This window comes from Panthera onca, chromosome B4 (genome assembly GCF_046562875.1).
Source record: "Panthera onca isolate mPanOnc1 chromosome B4, mPanOnc1 haplotype 2, whole genome shotgun sequence".
Classification (NCBI taxonomy): domain Eukaryota; kingdom Metazoa; phylum Chordata; class Mammalia; order Carnivora; family Felidae; genus Panthera; species Panthera onca.
The window spans coordinates 121,937,413-121,960,168 of record NC_138345.1 but is presented as its reverse complement, the minus strand read 5'-3'; the positions used below and the strand labels follow the sequence as shown (position 1 = coordinate 121,960,168).

At 35.1% G+C, this 22,756-nt stretch overlaps 1 protein-coding gene across 3 annotated transcripts in view; it reads left to right on the top strand.

The window, feature by feature from the left end:
* WASHC3 (WASH complex subunit 3) overlaps positions 1 to 21,872 on the top strand; it is a 47,215-nt gene extending 25,343 nt beyond the window's left edge. For 2 of the 3 annotated variants that reach the window (XM_060656600.3, XM_060656599.3), the window contains exons 6-7: positions 6,741 to 6,805; positions 21,621 to 21,872. In XM_060656600.3, coding sequence (XP_060512583.1) covers positions 6,741 to 6,805; positions 21,621 to 21,705 — 150 coding nt within the window. In that variant the 3' untranslated portion in view covers positions 21,706 to 21,872. Of the gene's footprint in view, positions 1 to 6,740; positions 6,806 to 8,936; positions 9,427 to 21,620 lie in introns of those variants that run through there. The other variant, XM_060656601.3, reaches the window with a different exon arrangement.
* The last annotated feature ends 884 nt before the right edge of the window (positions 21,873 to 22,756 follow it).

Genomic DNA, 22,756 nt, shown 5'->3' with positions numbered 1-22,756 from the left:
GGGGAAATTGATGCAGCTGTATTTTGAACTGACTCATAACAATAGATCCTTCGCCTTTTGAAATAATTTCTTTAAAGGTTTTTCTTGATAGGGATTTAAGTTAACTTTAGTTCCCATAGCTAAAAGGGACATGGGGAATTGTTAACATATTTATTTTTTATGAATAAAGTAATAATAACTACCTCACCAATTTCCTGGGGCCCTAGTCATGGCCAGTGTCATTTTTGTCTATTTTACCATGTGATTTGTTCCTTCATCTTTAAAGATATATCATGGGCACTCAGTGAGAAATACATTCTCACTGTGAACTTATCTCTCGAGATAATCATTGTAAAAGGCATAATTTCCTCTTCGCTCCACTGTAAACCACTGTGTATAGCACTAGTCAGGATATGTGAACCTCTTTTTTTCCCCACATATTTAGGTTCAAATCAACAACCCTTTGTGGCAACAGTATTAGAGTTATATCAGAGTCTAGCATTTTCTAAATCTATGCAAGTCATTAGGAATAAAGCTTCCCCTTTTTTTGGACAGCCATATTCATTTTACAGTGATTAAGAGTTTATTTACATTAATCTTGTATTCCTTCACTGAAAACTTCCAGAAGGAGATCATTGAGCATGTGCTTGCTCTTGTGTTAGGGTTTGTTCGGTAAACATTTACTATTATATAGAATATTTCACCTGAAAATTGTATTCTAATTATAGCACCATACTTAATATATTTCAGAAAAGGCAGTGTAGATATTTTTAAGATAGCACTATTGAAAATCAGAAGACAAAGAAATGGTTGAGTTCATTTCACTAAGCTAGTTTTAAATAAACAACCTGATTAGAGGACTGGTTACCTTTTTTCCAACCCGTAGCATCTTTTCAACTCCTACACATTCCCTCTCCCTGCAAATAAAAAAAGTACTATCCACCTGTCAACTCAACAGATCTTTTTTTTTTTTAATTGTTGACCTACGTAGAGAAAAAAGCTTCATATTTTCCATCTTTTATAACTGAATTGTTGTGATTCAAGCTTATAAACTGAGAGGGAAAACTAAAGTATAAGGAGCATTTTTATGTTACTTTATGAACAAATACTTTGAAAAAGGAAGGTCATTTATCTCTTAGATTGAGTAAGGGCCTTTTTTTCTCCTAATCTAAAACTTTAGGAAAATTTCAACATGGTTTACAAAAGAGTTTAGTAACTTGTCTTTCATTAACACAATACATAAATGTAAATATTGGCAACCTTCAGTTTTTGTGATATAAGAAACTAGTAACTGTTAGTGTTGCCATCATAATTTCATTAGTGTGGCTTCTTTACACACTTTCTCCAGTGACGCAAATACAGACGTGATTTTTTGGAACATCAAACTTATGGCTGCCTTCTCTCTTCTTCATTACTTATGTTGGACTAAGTGCCATTATCACTTGCCAAAAATAATCCCACAGTTCAGTAGACTTCAGTTTTGAGGTCTCTCGTGTCCTCCTCAGACCACCAGTAGCTTTGTCTCTTGGAGATCAGAAATTGGACACTTCTTTTTGATGTTTAACAAACCCAGCTCTGTTCCTTAACCCCTAAGGAAGAATATATCAAAACAACAAATTTTCTAAGCAACATCACTGGAAACATAGCAGCAAATCCCTTTGGAATGCATCGTTTGGAACACAGGCCAAATTATTTTTGTGTCAAGCTTTATGAGATTTGTATTAAGGTGATGATAATGTTAAAAGTCTCTATTAGGCTAAGATATTATAAGTTATTTGTATTTTCTTTTATCTGTATCCATGTACATAAAGGACTAAAGAGTCACCAAATTTTGGTAATATCAGTATTCTTACACTGTAAACAGCTTTAAGAAATGAAAGGTAAAATATGGAGCTTACAGATTTAGGTTTCTATTATTTTTATACTATAACCAAGTCCGTAAAACTAATGTTAAAATAGGGAGCTTATCTAATTCTGCCAACTTATCCTCCCCCATTACTCCTTACCCTCTGCCTCTCCTCATCTCCACTTTATACACACTTTTTTTGCTATCTTTTAGGAAATGTTTTTTTCAACCACATTTCTCCTCCCTTCTGTTTTTTTGGCTTTGTAACTTATTTATATAACCTTTCCGATGATGTCCTATGGATTATGCTAAAGTATAATAAATAAGTCATGTAGTTGAGTTTGTAGCAAGACCTTATACCATCAAACCATAGTTAATAGAAAGAGAGGCATTTTTAAAGAAATATAACATAAAATTCTGCTCTTTTTCACATCTCTCCTTAGCACTTTAGTGTATTTTTATGAAATATTCTAAACTCCTCCTTTTTTCTTCCAAATGTAAGTGTCTGTTCACATTGGATGGCCCTAAGCAAGTAACTGCCTTTTTTTTCCCCTTTCATTTATCCTGAAACTTCATAAGCTAACAAGAGGCCCAAAGTTTTATCTTCCACATTCTTTGCCTTCCAAACCTACCATATTTTACTTTTTAGAATTTATTAAAGATTGCCCCATGGAACAGTTTTACTTTAAGGAGTATGGCTTTGAAGAAATTTTACAAAGGTGTTATTTATTTTCATCTTTCTAACATTTAGGATGCATTTAAATGTCCACTGCTTAGTAGATTACATTTTACTAATTTATAATTTAAACATAACAGTTATGAAGATGAATGTATATACAAGGACCTGTAAATGACAGTCTTGCCTTTGCTGCCTCTCAGGAGAAAGAGTCTTCTGGGTAACCTATAAATTTGAAAGACAGCCTGTTTTCCCAACCTCCTTTAACCTAGCAAGCTGTAGAGAACTTGGACTTTTCCTCCTCCATTGCTGAAATAAGAAATTATGGTTATAGAAGGCAACTTATGACTCCTTCTATAACCAACTTTTCTGGACATTTTTCAAAAAGTAAATAAGAATTAAATGTTAATACATTTTCTGATTTTAAAAATGAGGATTGTAGTTAATAATGATCTGAATTTAATATGGCAAGATGTGTAACATTTTTGTGAGAGATATATGGTCATTAAATTTGAAGACTTTTCATATTAAATTTATAATCCATTTGATTCTTACATTTGTACATATACTTGCCTAGATTTAAATGCAGATTTTATCAGGTGAAATGTAAAATATAATCAGCATTGTTGGGGAGAGACCTATCTACACAAGTATATATTTGTTCTTAAAAATATATGTTTGAGAAAACTTATATAAGATAGATTATTTAAACATCGTGTATATTTCTAAGTCTTTGTGTTTTTCATTTTAATCAAAACTTCTATCCCATCTTTAAGACTCACCTCAGCAAATCCTTTGCTTGTCCTCAACTCAGTCTGCCTTTCCTTGGGTCTAACATTACCCATTCTAGAAACCTCTGTATCAATTGCATGATTGTACTGTGATTACCTAACACATACATCTATTAGACTACTCCCTGAGGGCAGGGACTGATTATGTCTTTTCTCAGCATAAAGCACTCTGCTGCCATAGTGTTATTAAACATTGAAGGTATGGGATTGTGATATCAGAATTCTACCACTAACCCTAGAAATTTACTCTTTTGAGACTAGAAAACAAAAGGGACAACTGCAAAAGAAAGCAGGGGAATCTTAATTGGGTTGGTGCCAGAAACTTCAGGGTAGAGCTCTGAGAAATTGGACTGGACTATCAGTGCTCCTAAAGGGCCTCTTCTATATCTTGGGTTCAAAATTGAATGTCACACAACTGGCTAGTGACATGGAAGGCCTGAAGGGAAGAGTATGCAGCACCAGTGGAGAAGTGATTGAGCTTTTTCCCCACGTGGTCCCTGACTCAGCTTACCCCTTTGCCACATGGGATGAAGAGATAAGATGGAGAGGGTCCCAGCCATGTGTACAACCTTTTAAAGCACAGTGATTCTACTTTTGAAAGTGATATAACCAAGGTCCTCAAATTTAACACATCATATTAACATTTCCTCATCTTTTGGAATGATGTGAAGAGCAGGAATTGACAAAGAGACTTGATTGCATCTTCTTCCCTTAGAGCTTTGTTAGTGAGCTTTCAATAAATGTTTATTTATCATCAAATCATTTACCTTTTCAAATAAACTTGTATTTATTTCTGACATATCCTTTTCTTAGTTTTGATGTTCTTATCCTGAATTTTAAGATTCATATGTTCTTAGTATTTTTGTGACTTGTACACTATTAGCATTATCATTACTTAGTGTTTGTATTGGTGAGGCAAGATATATAAATAGTCCCAGGAGAGTTCTTGAATTATTTGACCTTTGTGCATAATGTATCCAAATGGAGTTGGACCATTAGGAAAAGAACATTAACATAACTATACTTCAGAGTAGAAAGCTCTCAGGGTCACCTGTGTGGCTCAGTCAGTTAAGCGTCCGACTTCAGCTCGGGTCATGATCCTGTGGTCTGGGAGTTCAAGCCCCGCATCGGGCTCTCTGCTGGCAGCTCAGAGTCTGGAGCCTGCTTTGGATTCTGTGTCTCCCTCTCTGCCCCTTCCATGCTGTCACTCTATCTCTCTCAAAAATAAATACACATAAAAAAAAAAAAAGCTCTGAAGTCTTTATTTGAAAAGACATTTACTCACCTTGTTAAGTATGTATTGTACCATCCCAGCCAAAGTTTTAATAATTTGAGTTATCACCTTTTTTTTGGTGATATAAGAAAGTGAGAATATGATATCTGACGTGTGTACAGCAGAATTAGTAACGGATAAGTGCAAATGATTTAATTTGGGGGTGTGCTATTGATAGCACTGATTCCATGAAGTCAGTTAAAATGTGTACCTTGTAGGGGCACCTTGGTGGCTCAGTCAGTTAAGCTTCTGACTTTGGCTCAGGTCATAATTTCGCACTTTGTGGGTTCAAGCCCTGCATCAGGCTCTGTGCTGACAGCTCAGAGAGCCTGGAACCTGTTTCGAGTTCGGTGTCTTCCTCTCTTTCTGCCCCTCCCCTGCTCATGCTCTGTTTCTCTCTCTCTCTCTCAAAAATAAACATGAAAAAAATTTTTCAAGGGCTACATACATACTAATATAAAGGCAAAGGAAGAGCAATTTTAAATAATGAGCCATATAAAAGGTCTTGTTTTGGGGGTATGTGGAAACCTATAAAGGAGGCTTTTTTTTTTTTAGCTTCTATTTACTTTTTTTCTAGTTTTATTGAGAAATAATCGACATACATCACTGTATAAGTTTAAGGCATACAGCCTGATGGTTTGATTTACATATATTGTGAAATAATTACCACAGTAGGTTTAGTTAACATCCATCATCTCACATAGATACAGTGAAAAGAAAAAAATTTCTCCTTGTGTTGAGAATTCTTAGGATCTACTCTCCTAACAAGTTTCCTGTATGTCACATAGCAGGGTTAGCTGTAGTCATCATGTTTTACATTACATTCCTAGTACTTCTTTATCTTATAACAGGATGTTTGTACCGTTTGACCACTTTCCTCCAATTCCCCTTCCTTCTTCTCAACCCCCACTTCTGGTAATCACAAATCTGATCTTTTTTTTCTGAGTTTGGTGGTTTTGCTTTGTTTTTAGATTCTACATAGAATGAGATCATACAGCATTTGTCTTTATGTGTCTGACATATTTCACCTAGCATAATACCTTCAGGGTCCATCCATGTTGTCATAAATGGTAGTATTTTATCATTTTTTTGTAGTTGAATAAAATTCCATTGTGTGTGTATATACCACAACTTCTTTCTCCATTCATCCATTGATGGATACTTAGCTTGTTTCCATGTCTTGACTATCATAAACAATACTAGTAGGAAAATAGGGCTACAGGATATATTTCTGAGTTAGTGTATTCATTTCCTTTGGATATATTCCCAGGACTAGAATTGCTAGATCATATGGTAGTTCTATTTTTAATTTTTTAAGGAATCTTCATACTGTTTTCTACAGTGGCTGTGCCAATTTACAGTCCCACCAACAGTGCACAAAATTTCCCTTGTTCATTCACGTGCATACCAGCATCTCTTATCTCTTATCTTTTAATGATGGTCATTCTAACAGGCATAGAGGTAATATCTCATTGTGATTTTTAATTTGCATTTCTCTAGTAACTAGGGATATTGAGCATCTTTTCGTGTACCTGTTGGTCATTCATATATCTTCTTTGGAAAATGCCTATTCAGGTCCTTTGCCCATTTTTAAATTGTATTATTTGTGCTTTTTGCTATTGAGTTGTATGAGTTCTTTATGTATTTTGGATATTAACCCCTTAGCAGACATATGGTTTATAAATACCTAAATATTTCTGTAGGTATTTTATGTTCACTTTTTTAATGGTTTCTTTTGCTGAACAGAATCTTTTTAGTTTGATATAGTGTCACTTATTTACAAATGTTGTAGCTCATGCTTTAGGTGTGATTTCCACAAAAATCACTATGAAGACCCATGTCAAGGAACTTTTTCCCTATATTTTCTTCTAAGAGTTTGATGGTTTCAAGTTTTACATATAAGTCTTTAATCCATTTTGAGTTAATTTTTGTGAGTAGTGTAAAATAAAGATCAGGTTTTATTCTTTTACATGTGACTGTCCAATTTTCCCAGCACCATTAATTGAAGAGACTGTCTTTTCTCCATTGAGTATTCTTTGCTCCCTCATCAAATATTAGTTCACCATCTGTATTTGGGTTTATTTCTGGGCTTTCAGTTCTGCTTCATTGGTTTATTTATCTGTTTTTATGAAAGAGGCATTTTTAATAATTGATTGTCTTGTGTCCTTTGATTAGGGTGTTCCAGTGATGGCAATAAGAAACAAAATGATATCGGAAGGGCTAGACCCAGATCTTCTTGAGTAAGTAATTTTTCTAATATTACACTAATATGTTGAATTTATCATTTATAATAAAAATATTCCAAGCTCTATTTTTTTCCACTAAACAGTGTTTTATGGTTGAAGAAACCATCTTCATAAAGAGTGTCTTTCCCAATATTACAAAATTGAAAAATCTACCCTATGCTACTAAAAACAGCCTTTGCATATTTAAGGAGCAGTTTCAATAGATTCTTGATGAATATATATATATATATATAATATATATTATATTATATATAATTATTATAAATATAATATAATTATAATTATAATATATAATATATATATATATATATCCAAGAGATGGAATTTGATGACAGTTTTGCTGCATGCAGTAATGTCTATATGAAGCAGGGTTGTTTTTTTTTTTTCTTTCATGCTACCTTTTCTTTTTTATTCTATTTTATTCTTTTTTTTTCTTTCTTTTCTTAATTATCTACCAGATTTTTTAAGACCTTAGTATATAAGAAGTTTACTCTACCATGATCTAAGTTGAGCCAGATTGAGGAATAAAGTAAAGCCACTCTAGGTCCACATTAATAATTATTATGAAACTAGATATCTGTTTGTGTGAATTTTATAAAAAAAATTTTTGAGAAATGCTGACAAATTGTGGCTCAGAAATTTGACAATAATTTATTCCATCCAAGCAAACCTGGCTACATAGCTCATTCTGGATAAAATATATCTTAATGGATTATTCAGAGCTAGTCTGTTTTTCAAGTATCTAGATACTTGTAAAGAGTCCAGTTTGGGGTTTTAGTTCACTCCGATGTATTTGGTTATGTTATCCAGACATTCATATTATATTAGCAGTATACTTTGAAATTTTTCTTGGCTCTCAGCCCTTCAAGAAAATGTGTGCATTTTGGAGGTAAAACACCGTAAAACAGTCTTTTTCTCCTATCTTATCTTTTAAAAATAATATTTAAGAATTTTTTTCAAGTCTGTAAGAATAGATTTCCAACATGTATCTACATTTAGTATATATCCAAGTAGCAAACAGTTCAAGTACAATGGCGTATATTGGTAATTTGAACTAAAGCATCTCCAGGATATTTGGCAGTTGTTCTGGAAATTGTTTCTGACACACACTTTAAAAGCAGATGGATTGTGACATATATTTTAATGTGAATAGAACATATGGGTCCAATCCATTTTGGTATTCTTTGGAATATATGTTATAAATATATTTAACATTGACCATGACCTCTTTTTTGCTTCTGGAAATACACAGTAGATCTTCTATAATAACAGAGAGCTAAAATGACCTTTAAAATGATGATTTTTCTCTCTAGAGAAAATGTACTGGAAAACTAACAGTCCAATAAGTATCAGCATATGTTGGATATCCAATTTCTTTACCCCCTACTGGCTTCATTTCATCCTCTGCCCAGCCTAAACCTACTTCATAATCCTTTACTTCAATCAGCTCCCACACCAGGAACTTGAAAGTCATCCTTGATTTTACCCTCTTCCCTATCCCTGATTATGTCAGTCACTATGATTTTTTTCATTTTTAATCTCTCACAGCTGACCACATCACTCATCATTCCTTACCTGAATTATTATAATTGCTTCTGATTGGTTTCCTTATTCTCTTTCAGTCTGCCACGAAAGCCTTAGTGGGTCTGTTCATGCTTTGTTCTTGTTTTCAAAACTTTCTGTGACTCTCAACTGCCTTCAACACAGAGTTTAACAACTTAGAATTGCATTTAGAGATGCTTTTATCATCAAGACCCAGACTCTTTTGCTTCATTTCTTGCCCCTCTTCCATACATTCCTATCTCCTGCAGCTGTAGCAGACTATTTGCAGTTCTCTGAATTCCCCTATTCCCTTTTGGTATCTTCAATTTTTTTTACCTCTCCTTGGACCTCTCTGGCCTGGCTAATTTCATATTAATTAAGACTCCATTTAGGTATCACTATGGGAGGAAGTCCATGGATGACTACCAAGGGGAGAATGCCCAGCACCCCAATACTTCCCTGACGTATCTCATTTAGAAGTTTGAAGGCCCGTCATTGTCCGTAAATGTTGAGAAACATTCAGTTGCAAGGTGGTGCCAAGTTTTGGGGTAGAATTCCAGTAACAGTTAACTTTGTCTTACAGAAAAGCTGCTCCTCAACCACAGCCTGGAGCCTGAATTCTGATCCATTACCTCATACGTACATGCCATCAGTCACAAGGGTTGAAGAGGGGGTGACTCACTATAACCTATCACTGCTACTACTAGAAAACCTCAGCATTTATCTAGATATGATAAGTGAAATCAACCATCTTGTTAAAGAGGAATCCTGGCACTTTGAGAATGATGTTTATAGAAAATTAGGGAGTCTGACTTTAGGAGAAAAGTTGGAGATGCTGAAGGAGAGAAAATGTGCCATCTGAGGGAAGAGTATACTTTTATTGAGAATCTTAGTACAAATTAAGCCTCAGCCAAGAACTTTCAGTAAAGATTGTTTTGTTTTCCCTTTAAAGTGTAAGCATACACTTTTTTTAAATTAGCCTTAAGTAGTAAGACAGACTCCTACAATGGTTAGAATAGTCTAGATCTGTCTGCACTGAGCAAAGAGCAAAGCTGAAGTTGATACAGAAATAAATACTGATCAAAAATACATTATGATTTCATTGACCTGTGTGGATAAAAATTTGGAAGCTAAGAGTATATAATTTTAAAATAAAACAGTTTATATAAGGAGAAATAAGACCTGGCTATTTTCCTAGAAAAATGACTGTCATTGAATTTTAGAAAGTTTATGAAACTGAAGAAAATGCCTGATAGTTACCAAATAAAATTTGTTTGATACTTTGTTTTATTTTTTTTTAATGTTTTATTTATTTTTGAGACAGACAGTGTGTGAGCAGGGGAGGGGCAGAGAGGGAGACACAGAATCTGAAGCAGGCTCCAGGCTCTGAGCTGTCAGCACAGAGCCTGACGCGGGGCTCAAACTCACAAACCACACGATCATGACCTGAGCCGAAGTCGGACACTCAACCGACTGAGCCACCCAGGCGCCCCTGTTTGCTACTTCTAAATGATGAATTATTTTTGAAATTCCCAAGATTTTGAAAATAACAATAGTGCTTATATAGCCAAGAACTATTCCTGTTTAGCTTGTAAAAATTAGTTTCCAATGACACTGAAATAAAGATATGTAAAAGAGTACCTTTGTCACCATCATACTCTAAAGAGTTTAAGGGAAGAGGCGCCTGGTGGTTCAGGAAATTAAGTGTCTGACTCTTAATTTTGGCTCATTTCATCATCTCACGTTTCCATGGGCTCAGCACTCATAGCACAGACCCTGCTTGGGATTCTCCCTCTCTCTCTGCCCCTCTCCCACTTGTGCTTTCTCTCTCTCAAAATAAATAAACATAAAAAAAAATAGTTCGGGGCGCCTGGGTGGCTCAGTCTGTTAAGCATCCGACTTCAGCTCAGGTCATGATCTCACTGTTCATGGGTTCAAGCCCCACGTCAGGCTCTGTGCTGACAGCGCAGAACCTGGAGCCTGCTTCAGATTCTGTGTGTGTGTGTCTCTCTCTCTGCCCCTCCCCCACTTGCACTCTCTCTGTCTCTCAAAAATAAATAAATGTTAAAAAATTAAAAAAAAAATAGTTCAGGGGCACCTGGGTGGCTCAGTCGTTTAAGTGTCTAACTTCGGCTCAGGTCATAATCTCACAGGTCCTGTGTTTGAGCCCCGCGTGGGGCTCTGTGCTAACAGCTCGAAGCCTGGAGCATACCTCAGATTCTGTGTGTCCCTCTGCCCCTCCGTGGCTCATGCTCTGTCTCTCTCTCAAAAATAAGTAAACATTTAAAAAAATAGTTTAAGGAGAGAGAAAATGGAAATCTTTTAAGATTAATCTATTCTAGTTTTGCATTCAGAACGATAGAACAGGTATATTCTTTGAATCAATGCAAATTTTCTTATCAGGAGAAAAAAAAGTATTTTCTCCCTTATCCTGTTCTTTTGTATACTTTTATGTCCTAGAACTATGGTTACTATTATTACCTAGTAATTACTACTTTTACTGTTCTAGGATACATAGACTAGCCTCTGTACATGCCCAGCAGGAGATGAAATTCATGATGGTTACGGCTCATCCTAAGGCAGACTCTAGAAATGGTCTGCATATTCAGATTCTGCCCTGCCACTGTCTAGCAATATGACCCTGGACTATTTAATTGCTCTGTGCATAAATTTACTCATCAGTAAAATGGTAAATAGGACTTCACCCTTCACAGAGTTGTTCAGACTTAGAGAATGATGTAAGCACTTAGCACAGCTCTGGACAAGCAGCAAATGGCCAGTAAATGTTAGTTGTGGTTTATGAATGTTTTAATGAGGGAATAGGTATCAATGGATTTTCCAGGCTTTTGGATCGCAACTTATTTATAATCCTCTAGTCGCCTGTATACCATTGTGTTTTCAACAAAGACATACTTAACATACACAGAGTAGTTATCCTTTTGGTTTATACAGTTTTCATTTTCTCAAACTGAAAAATGTGTATTTTAAACTTTGCAGTAAAGAACAGACTTCTGAAATTGAAATTCAGCTGGTCACACTGTTAATATTAGTGGGGGGTGCGGGGGTGGGGTACAGTTTATAGCATTTTTTGAGGTAAAATTGGTACATAACATTTGATAAGTTTCAGGTGTATGACATTGTAATTTGACATCTGTATACACTGTATACACTACAAAGTGGTCACCACTAAAAGTCATTACCATCATCCATCACCATCCCTCACTCCACTCACTCATTTTGCCCACCCTCATTTTGCTCCCTTTCTGGTAACCACCAATCTGTTTTCTGTACCTATGAGCTTAAATTTGTATTATTTTGTTAATTCATTTGTTTGCTTTTTTTTTTAGATTCCACATGTGAGTAAAATCATTTGATATTTGTCTTCCTCCATCTGACTTATTTCACTTAGCATAATACCTTTGTGGTCCATCCATGTTGTTGTAAGTGGCAAGATTTCATCCTTTTTTATGGCTGAGTAGTATTCATTGTGTGTGTACATACACATATACATACATACCTATACATATAAATATATATACTACAACTTATTTAGCCATTCATCCAATGATGGACATTTAAGTTGTTTCCATTTCTTGGTTATTGTAAGTAATGCTGAATGAACATAGGGGTGCAAATATCTTTGCAAATCAGCATTTTTGTATTCTTTGGATAAATACCCAGAAGTCAAATAGCTGAATCATATACTTGTATTCTTAATTTTTTGAGGAATGTCCATACCGTTTTCCACAGTGGCTGTGCCGGTTTACATTCCTACCAATAGTTTGTGAGGCTTACCTTTTCTCCAGATCCTAAGCAACACTTGTTATTTCTTGTCTTCTCGATAATACCCATTCTACCCAGTGGGAGATGATATCTCATTGTGGTTTTGATTTGCATTTCTCTAATAATTAGTGATGTTGAAGATGTTTTCATGTGCCTGTTGGTCATTTGTATGTCTTCTTTGAGAAAATGTCTATTCAGATCCTCTGCCCATTTTTTAATCAGGTTGTTTGTTATTTTGTTGTTGAGTTTTATAAGTCCTTCATATATTTTAGATATTAATCCTCTGTCAGATATATGATTTGCAAAAATCTCCCATTCAGTAGGTTGCCTTTTCATTTTGATGATGGTTTCTTTTGCTGTGCAGGGGCATTTTAGTTTGATGTAATCCCATTTGTTTGTTTTTGCTTTTGTTTCCTTTGTTTTTGGACTCAGAGCCACAAAAATATTACTAAGACCAATGTCAAGGAGCTTATTGTATGTTTCCTTCTAGCAATTTTATGTTTTCATGTCTGACATCGTAGTCTTTAATTAACTTTGAGTTAATTTTTATGTGTGATATAGTGATCTAGTTTCATTCTTTTGCATGTGGTTGTCCAGTTTTTTCAACATCATTTATTTAAGAGACTGCCTTTTCTCCTTTATATATTCTTGACTCCTTTCTCATAAACTGATTATCCATATATGTGTGGGTTTAATTCTGGGGTGTCAATTCTGTTCCTTTGATCTGTGTGTCTGTTTTTATGCTAATAGCATACTGTTTTGATTACTATGGCTCTGTACTGTAGTTTGAAATTGAGGCATGATACCTTCAGCTTTTTTCTTTCTCAAGATTGCTTTGGATTTTAGAGCTTGTTTCCATACAAATTTTAGAATTATTTTTTCCAAAAGGCCATTGGAATTTCAATAGGAATTGAATAGAATCTGTAGATTGCTTTGGATAGCATGGACATTTTAACAATATTAATTTTTCCAATCCATGAGCATGGGATATCTTTCCATTTATTTGTGTATTCTTCAATTTCTTTCATCCATGTCTTTCTTATACTTTTCAGTATACAGGTCTTTCAATTCAAAGTTCTATTTAGGCATTTTATTCTTTTTCATGAAATTGTTTTTTTTTTTTTTTTATGTTTTATTTATTTTTGAGAGAGAGAAAGCACAAGCGGGGCAAGGGCAGAGAGAGGGGAACAGAGGATCCAAAGCAGACTTTGTGCTGACAGCAGGGACCCCAATGTGGGGCTTCAGTTTGCAAACTGTGAGATCCTGACCTGAGTCATAGTCAGACACTCAACCAACTGAGCCATCCAGGTGCCCCAATCTTTTTGGTGAAACTGTAAATGGGATTGTTTTCTTAATTTCTGTTTCTGATAATTTGTTAATAGATTATAGAAACACCAAAATTTCCATATGTTGATTTTGTACTGTGCTACTTTACTGAATTCGTTTATTAGTTCTAATAGTTTTTTGGTGCTATTGTTTGAGTTTTCTATGTATAGTATCATGTCATCCGCAAATAGTGACAAATTTACTTTCTTTCCAATTTGATGCATTTTATTTCTTTTTCTGGTCTAATTGTTGTGGCTAGGATTTCCAATATTATGTTGAATAAAAGTGGGGATAGTGGGCATCCTGGTCTTATTCCTAATTTTAGAGGAAAAAGCTTTCAGCTTTTTACTATTGACTGGTGTTAGCTGTGGGTTTGTTATATATGGCCTTCATTATGTTGACATGTGTTCCCTCTATATCTACTTTGTTTAGAGATTTTATCATAAGTGGCTGTTGAATTTTTTCACATGCTTTTTCTGCATTTGTTGAGATAATAATATGATTTTTTTCCTTCATTTTATTAATGTGGCATATAGCACTGATTTATATGTGGATTTTGAACCATTCTTGCATCCCTGGAATAAATCCCATTTGATAATGCTGTATGATCCTTGTAATGTATTATTGAATTCAATTTGCTAATATTTTGTTGAGGATATTTGCATCTATGTTCATCAGGGGATATTAGCCTGTAATGTGTATGTGTTTGTGTGTGTGTTTGTGTGTGTGTGTGTGTGTGTGTGTGTGTGCGCGAACGCGCATATGTGTGTGCTGTCTTTGTCTGGTTTTGGTATTAGAGTAACGCCAGCCTCCTAAAATAAGTTTGGAGGCATTCACTCCTTTTTGATTTTTTGAAAGAGTTTGAGAAGGATAGGTATTAAATCTTTGAATGCTTGGTAGAATTCACTACATGTGAAGCTGTCTAGTCCTGGACTTTGTTGAATCGATCTTCTTATTGGTAATCGGTCTATTCAGATTTTCTTTTTCTTTAGTCTTGGAAAATTGTGTATTTCTAGGAATTTACTCATTTCTTCTAGGTTGTCCAGTTTTTTTGGTGTGTAGTCATTCTTAGTAATCTCTTCTGATCCTTTGTATTTTTGTGATGTCAGTTGTAATTTCTCTTTCCTTTCTGATTTTATTAGAGACTCCTTTTATTCTTTGTTAGTCTAGATAAAGTCTTGTCAATTTTGTTTATCTTTTCAGAGAACCAGCTCTTAATTTCATTGATCTTTTCTATTGTTTTTTTATTCTGTTATTTCCACTCTGATCTTTAATATTTCCTTCCTTTTACTGACTTTGAGCTTTATTTTTTCTTCTTTTTCTAGCTCTGTCAGGTGTAAAGTTAGATGGTTTGAGATTTTGGGTTTTTTCTTGTGGTAGGCCTGTATTGCTGTGATCTTTCTTCTTAGAACTACTTTTGCTGCATCTTGTAGATTTTGGTATATCATATTTCTGTTTTCATTTGTCTCCGGGTATTTTTTTAATTTCTTCTTTGATTTTTTTAAAGTTTAGTAATTTGAGAGAGAGAGAGAGAGAGAGAGTGAGCACAAGCAGGGGAGCAGCGGGGAGAGAGAATCCCAAGCTGGCTCTGCACTGTCAGTACAGAGCTTGATGTGGGGCATGAACCCACAAACCACAAGATCATGACTGAGCTGAAATCAAATACTTAACCAACTGAGCCACCCAGACGCCCCTCTTCTCTCATTTTTTTGATGACCCAGTGGTTGTTCAGTAGCATGTTCTTAGTTTTTCCATTAATTCTTATAATGGATTCTACTTTCATACCATTGTGAGTGGGAATGTTTGATAAAATTTCAGTCTTCTTGAATTTATTGAGATTTGTTTTGTGGCCTAACACATGATCTATCCATGTGGAGTTGAGAAACATGGATATTCTGTTGCTTTTGGATGGAGAGTTCTATATATCTTAAGTCCATCTGGTCTAATGTGTCATATAAGGCTGATACTTCCTTATAAATTTTGTTTGGATGATCTATCCATTGATGTAAGTGGGTGTAACATATTGATTTGGCTAATGAAAACATCTAATGAGTCAAGTTATTGTGCAGGCTTTGAACCAAACAAGCTCATTGACATTTGTCCTGGAGATATTTATTCAAGACATTTATACCTCCTCCCAGACTGTGGAATGACCAAAGTTATGGTTGCCAGAAGTAAAAGTAATCACCTCAACCTCACTTTGACAAGAGGGGATTTCTTTGTGTTAACCAAAAGGATACTGGAAAGCAAGAAAACTTTCTGTTAATTATACTGAAAGGATGTCCAGCCCTCTACAGGAATTCCTTATCTGCCAGTAATCTTTGTCTATGTCCTGCTACACACAACAACACAATGGATTAAAGTTTGGACTTTGGCTGGTTGAGGGTGGGATAGACCTCAATTCCCCAACTGAACAATTCCAAAAAATAGTTTTACTGCTTCCATTTTTAATTCTTGCTGAGCTGGAATCCCATTCAATGTAATTATCATTTCTCAACCACTGGCTGGCAAACTGGATAGAAAGTACAAGACAGGAAAAAACAACGTCAAAATATTGTTATTGGTCTAGTGTTGGAGACCTTGATCACGAGAGTCAGAGAAATAATAGAAATATTAAAGAGATGTTCTTAAAAAGAAGTTGTGGCCTGCCAATGACTAGTAAGCAAAAGATAAAGGAGCAGCTGGGAATTAAAGGGCCCCAAGATAAATGGCAAAAGCCAGTTCTTATAGGAGGGCTGAATTTCTTTTTCTTTATAGTATTAGGCATTACATTGTTTCCCTGACTGCAGGAATCTATGTACTACAACAAAGGACAGGATATACCTGGGTTGATGGGCATTCAGAAGAAAAAGACCAAAGCATGTGTAGTTTGAGTAAATGTAATGCTGAAATAAGTCTCACTAGCTACTATAATATCGTAGTCTAGATTGTCATTTTTATAACCACCCCAAAGATCTTTATATGGTCAGTACAATCTTGGTTCAGGAATTTAGTGTTTTACTTTTTCCTGAAGACCACCTATTGCCATTGCCTAGAGAGAGCTATGACAGAACAGTCTTGAGTGACAACAGTATCATGTGACATTATAGCTCTAAGTGTGCTATAGTTGATATTGAAAAGTGATTTGGATGATAACTACTGTACTCTCCCCATAACCACCTACTCAGTAATATTTTTACTAACAATGTTTTTGTCACTTAATCTGCTTTAAGTTCAATGGTCTTAGGTTTAAAGAAAATGAAAAATATTTTTAAACTATTTATCTACACTAAAAAATGTTTTTCCAAAGTATGTTTATATGGTTTTTGTGTCCTCAAAGTGGCTGTGATTTTAAGCACAAGTATAAATATCTCTTTAACGAAAACAAATTAAACCAACAATATTTGTATGTTAGGACTCTTTTCGTGTTCAGAATCACAGAAACCAGCTCAAACTAGTTTAAACAAAAAGAGAAGTTACTGATTCACATAGCAAAGAAGTCCAGGTAGTAGGGCAGGATCTAAGGCCCCGTGTCATCAGTGCTTGCTGTCTGGCTGCCGGTGTTCTCTCTTTCCTAGCACCCATTCCACCTTTACTCCTTGGCATAGTCATTCACTTCTCTCCTGCTACAGATGAGCTTACTGCTTGAAGCCAAGGAATTCACAATTATGAAGGCTTTAATATTGCTAGTTTTGCTAACTAAACAAAATAAACTATGGAATATTATAGCTCATTTCTAGGGAAACATTGTGATTGGCCCTGCGTGGGTCTTGTGCCCTCCCTTGAATCAATCTCTCATCCCAGGGGAAGATTCTTAATGATTGGCCAAGCCTGGATTATGTGACTAAAACAAGGAAGGTTATAGGGAAAGAGTGGGGGAACAGAGATTGTGATTGACATCCTTATTTGATTCCCATAAGTGAGAAAGGTAACAAAAAGAACTTGCACACAGCATCTACTATGCTAAAAAGTACTAATTTGTATGTGTTTAGTTCTTCCTTCTCCTTTCCTTTCTAAATTTTGGCTCATTTTTTTGTTGAAGTCAGCCTAGTAACTTTAATAAGTAACTTAAAAATACTTATTTTAGGGGCGCCTGGGTGTCTCAGTTAAGCATCCAACTTCAGCCTGGGTCATGATCTCAGAGTTTGTGAGTTCGAGCCCCACATTGGGCTCTGTGCTGACAGCTGAGAGCCTGGAATCTGCTTCAGATTCCGTGTCTCCCTCTCTCTCTGCCACTCCCCTGCTTGTACTCTGTCTCTCAAAATTGAATAAACATTTTTAAAAAATTTAAATACTTATTTTAAAAGATAGACTAAGTAATGAGTTTAATGTTAAACTCCTATAATTTTGATTTTGTTAAGACTTTTTGGATAATCTTGGTGCCACAAATTATATAAGTATGCTTATTAAAATGTAGCTACCAACCTAGCGTTTTTTTTTTTATCATTGAACCACTATAGATTGAGATTTTTAAAAAACATGCATGATACATCATGAATGTACTTTTGACTTTATATGTGTCTCTATATTTTGCTGATAAACTCTTTTTTAGTGATTTACTTGTATATTTAAGATAAACTGTTATAAAGTCCTCATCTTCTAATTTTAGTAGTGAATCATTTGAATTTTTAGAAACTAAACTTTATACCAATACTTTAAGGTAGTAACTTTTTCAAATATATCTTTAAAACTTCTTTGCGTGGGGGGTGCCTCAGTGGCTCAGTCAGTTAAAAGTCCATCTTTGGCTCAGGTCATGATCTCATGGTCTGTAAGTTCAAGCTCTGCATGGGACCCTCTGCTGTCAGCACAGAGCCTGGTTTGGATCCTCTGCCTCCTTCTCTCTCTGCCCCTAACCACCTCCCTCTCAAAAATAAATAAACATTAAATAAAAACTTTGCATAAAAAGACAACTTAAAAGGTTCATATATACAGGATCAAGCAAGAGCACTTCTGATCATAAGACAAAAAGCCAAATTTTTGTTCCCACTAAGAATATGCTGGAAATGCTGGTATTATTATAAGTTTTATTACTGCTACTAACATTTCTATAAAGCTTTTTAACTTAGATAATGCTTTCATATACATTATTTCATTTGATTCTCATGGTATCTTGAAGTTTTTCTCTTTTTTGTACCCAAAGGGAACTAGTATATGCTTTTTCATTTGTCTGCCTAGCAATTCCAAGCCAAAGTAGCATACAATTTATTTTTAAGTGAATGAAGATAAACAATAATAAATACTGACAAACTTACTAAGAAAATGGAACCCTTGGAATCCCACCAACCCCACCGGTGGGAGTGTAAGATGATACAGCTGCTATGGAAAACAGTATTGCAGTTCTTCAAGAAATTAAGCATAGAATTGCCATATGGTTGAGCAAATCCACTTCTAGATATATACCCAAAAGAAGTGAAAGAAGGGACTGAAACATGTATTTGTATACCATGTTCATAGTAGCATTATTCACAGTAGCCCGAAGTTGGAAACAATCCAAATGCCCATCCACAGGTGAATGGATAAACAAAATGTAATATGTGCGTACAAAGGAGTATTATTCATCCTAAAAAAGGAAGGAAATTCTCATACCTATTACTCCTACCATATGCTCTAATTTCATCAAATTTGAACTGCAATTACTTTATACTCTACCTCCCAAATGATTTATAGTTTCCCAAATGCAGCATGCATTCCCATTTTTTTTTTTCTTTATTCAGAACACTCTCATCCTCACTTACTCCCACCTTTTCTGTTTTTTTTTTTTTTTTTTTTAAAGATACAGTCTTTTTTTTTTTTTTTTTCAACGTTTTTTATTTATTTTTGGGACAGAGAGAGACAGAGCATGAACGGGGGAGGGGCAGAGAGAGAGGGAGACACAGAATCGGAAACAGGCTCCAGGCTCCGAGCCATCGGCCCAGAGCCTGACGCGGGGCTCGAACTCACGGACCGCGAGATCGTGACCTGGCTGAAGTCGGACGCTTAACTGACTGCGCCACCCAGGCGCCCCTCACCTTTTCTGTTTTTGAGAAACTCCTACTTATATCTTAAAACCCTTTACAAATGTCTCCACTTCTCTGGAATCTTCTCTGACCAAACCTCATAGAGTGAATTAACTTTTTACGTAAGCATAGTTACTACAACTGTATTTATGTATATCACATTTATAATAATAATTTATATTTCTGTCTCCCTCTAAAATATCCCCCTAAAATATCAGTTTCTTCAGGGAAGGAACTACTTGTTATTCATTTCTGTATCTCTAGCACCTAACACAGTTCCTGGCAAAGTTGTGGGTACGTGATGATGATGATGATGATGATGTTGATGATGATGATGGCGATGACTATGACGACGACAATGACCACGAAGATAGCATTTATTTAATATACTTACTATGTGCCAGATATTATTTGATATACTTTACATATAATAATTCATTCTAATCATTACAATACTCCAGTCGGTTCGTTGGATCCAAAGTGGTTACCTAGCTTCCCCAAAATTGCTCAAATATGTAGCAAGACTGGGATTTGAATCCAGGCAGTCTGGCTCCAGAATGTGTGTTCTTAACCACTATGCTATACAGCTGTGATGATTACATGTATTAAAAAATGGTTACACACATACATTAATGTTATAATTTCAGCTCCTTTTAGGCTTAAGTTGCTTTTACCCTTAGTAGCATTTATTTAGGGGTATCATATACATTGTTTTATTTGTTTGAGTTGCCATAGATATAATTTTTACATTGTATTCAAATTCCCTCTGGTAATTTTTTTCTTTTTTAACAAAGTAAAGGCAGTAAGAAATCACAAATACAGCAAAGACAGATTTACTTGGAAAATGTGCCCAGTATTCATGCCCAGTGGTTCCACAGTCTTGCTTCTATGGAGAGCAATGAAGACTGTGGTCTCATGTTAGTGTTTTAGGCAGATGGAGTATCAGTCAAAACCTGGTAAACGCCTTACCCAGCTTCAAAGTTTTACTGTATCGAGTACATGTGACTTCCTAATAGGTATAATCTAAAACTGTGCAGCAGAGCAAATGAGTTTCTGTTTTACCCATTGCTGGGGAGCAGTGCCAGCATATCTTTCTGTTTTGTACATGACAGATATGATATTAAAAACTATAAGCCAAAACTCAGCCATAGTTTTTAATAACTAAATGTACATGGTAGACTATACATGTTTTAATTTTAGTAACAGTGATTTTATTTATGGCAAAGCAGAGTTTTATTGGTTGGTGTCCTAAATCTTTAATAAGAATCAAAGAGCCTGAGGGAGAAATAAGTCTGGTAGTTCTCAATTATTAAGACAGAGCAGCTATATTATTCTTCCATTCCCTGTTAGTTTCCCCAAAAGTATACTTTACTTGCTTAACTTATTTTCTCAGTGAGAGTGAATAGAGGCTGAATGATAGTATTACCATATTGATTAGATAATTTACTAGCAAACACTATGGAACTTATCTAGTTGAATGTTTGGTTTGTTGTAAAATTTCATTTGGTTTATTATATCTCCCTGCAAAGTTGAGTTTAATCATTCTCATATCTCCTTGTTTTACCTAGGGAATCTTCAAGACATTATTTTTACCAAGTCATACTTTTTACATTCATTCTATGAAGATAAAATATAAGTGAAAACATTCAACAAACATTAAGAACCTTTTACCAGGCCCTCTTCTCCCCTGCAAAATTTCCATACTGTCTGTGTTTCTTAATGGCCATTCTTTAACTCTCTTCCACTTGTAAATTTCTTTCTGCAGCTTTCCTGGAACATAAAGATTTTCGTTTTCTTTCCATTTCTAGCTTTCCTTTCTCTGTACCTCTTGTATACTTGGAGACTACGGAGACGTAGCACTGGTCACGCCAGCCTCTCCACATCACATCTCTGTCTGTAGTTGGGTCTCCATGGAATGAGAAGCAGAAAGTACTGAACTAGAAAATTCTGTAAGGACTGGCAAGAGAAAACAGCACTGTGGCCCATACAGGAATAGCACTAGTAATCCCCAGAGTGCTGGAAAAGCCAAAGAGAAGCATGCTGTGGAGGAGACTGGGAGACTCCCAGTTAAGGACACAGACTCGGTGAACTTATTAACAGCAATATTCTAGGATGAACCTAATTTGCAGATAGTAATTGCTTTTTTTCAACTGGAAAAACCAAATTGTTTCCTTCTCTTTCAGGAGGCCAGATGCTCCAGTGCCTGATGGTGAAGGTGAAAAAAATACAGAAGAAAGTTCAGATAGTGAATCTTCTTTTAGTGACTAAGCTTAATTTTGATAACAGTTATACATACATGTGTGGGTATGCATTTACATTCTATAAGAAAGAGAGCCTGAGCTTGAACTCTTAGTCATAAAAACATCAAATGGTTATATATCTACCACCAAACTCCCTCTATGTTAAAAAAATAATAATAAAGCATTTATAATCTGGCAGAATGTCTTATTACCAAAATACTAAAAAGTAGAATAACCAAAATAAAGTGCCATTAGTGCTGCATATACCAAGGTGGGAGATTTCAGGATGTGGTGAGCATTGAAAATGAAGTCAATGTGAGTTTGGTGATCAAAATAGACTCAATGCAAAAAAGTGAATTTGACTAAGTGAGTTATTCAATTTTTGTGACTATTTTAGCATGAAAAGTATTAAGTGCATTTATATTACGAGAATTGCTAAAGAATTTTCTGGCAGAGACTAATATTGGATTTAAATTTTCAGTGACAACTTGAAGCTTATATGTCATAGAAATTATGAAGTTGAAATTTATTGGCATATAGAGCTTTTCACCACTTGTTCATTAGTTCATATACTATCAAAGTGTCAGATATTCTTAGAATATTATCAGATAGAAATTGAATTGAAGGTAGTTTCAGTGTGTTTCACAGTGAGCAGGCATCATGTCATCAACTCTTTTATTGCCTAAACAGAAAAAAATCTTTAATTTAAAATGCTGTCCTTACCTCACCTTGCAAATAATTCTTCATGAATAATTATTTGCGCAGTCTAGAAAATCTCTAAAATACTTACGTGGAAAGATATATAAATGCATTTGATTAATGGTACCTGTCTTAGTTAGACCCTGAGGAAAAGACTTGGGGGTAAGTATGGCATTTGTGAGGTGATCACAGGAAGCAGAAGCGAGAGAACAGGAAGAGTAAGAGAAAGAAAACCCATACAAAAGTTTATTACCAAGGTTGCCATTTTGAACTCTAAGACCTGAGAAGTTTACCAAGTGCCTCCTCAAAATATTCACCTAATACAGATAGGATAATTACTAACCAGTTTCCATCCCCTATTAGTTGAAAGTTACCTCCAG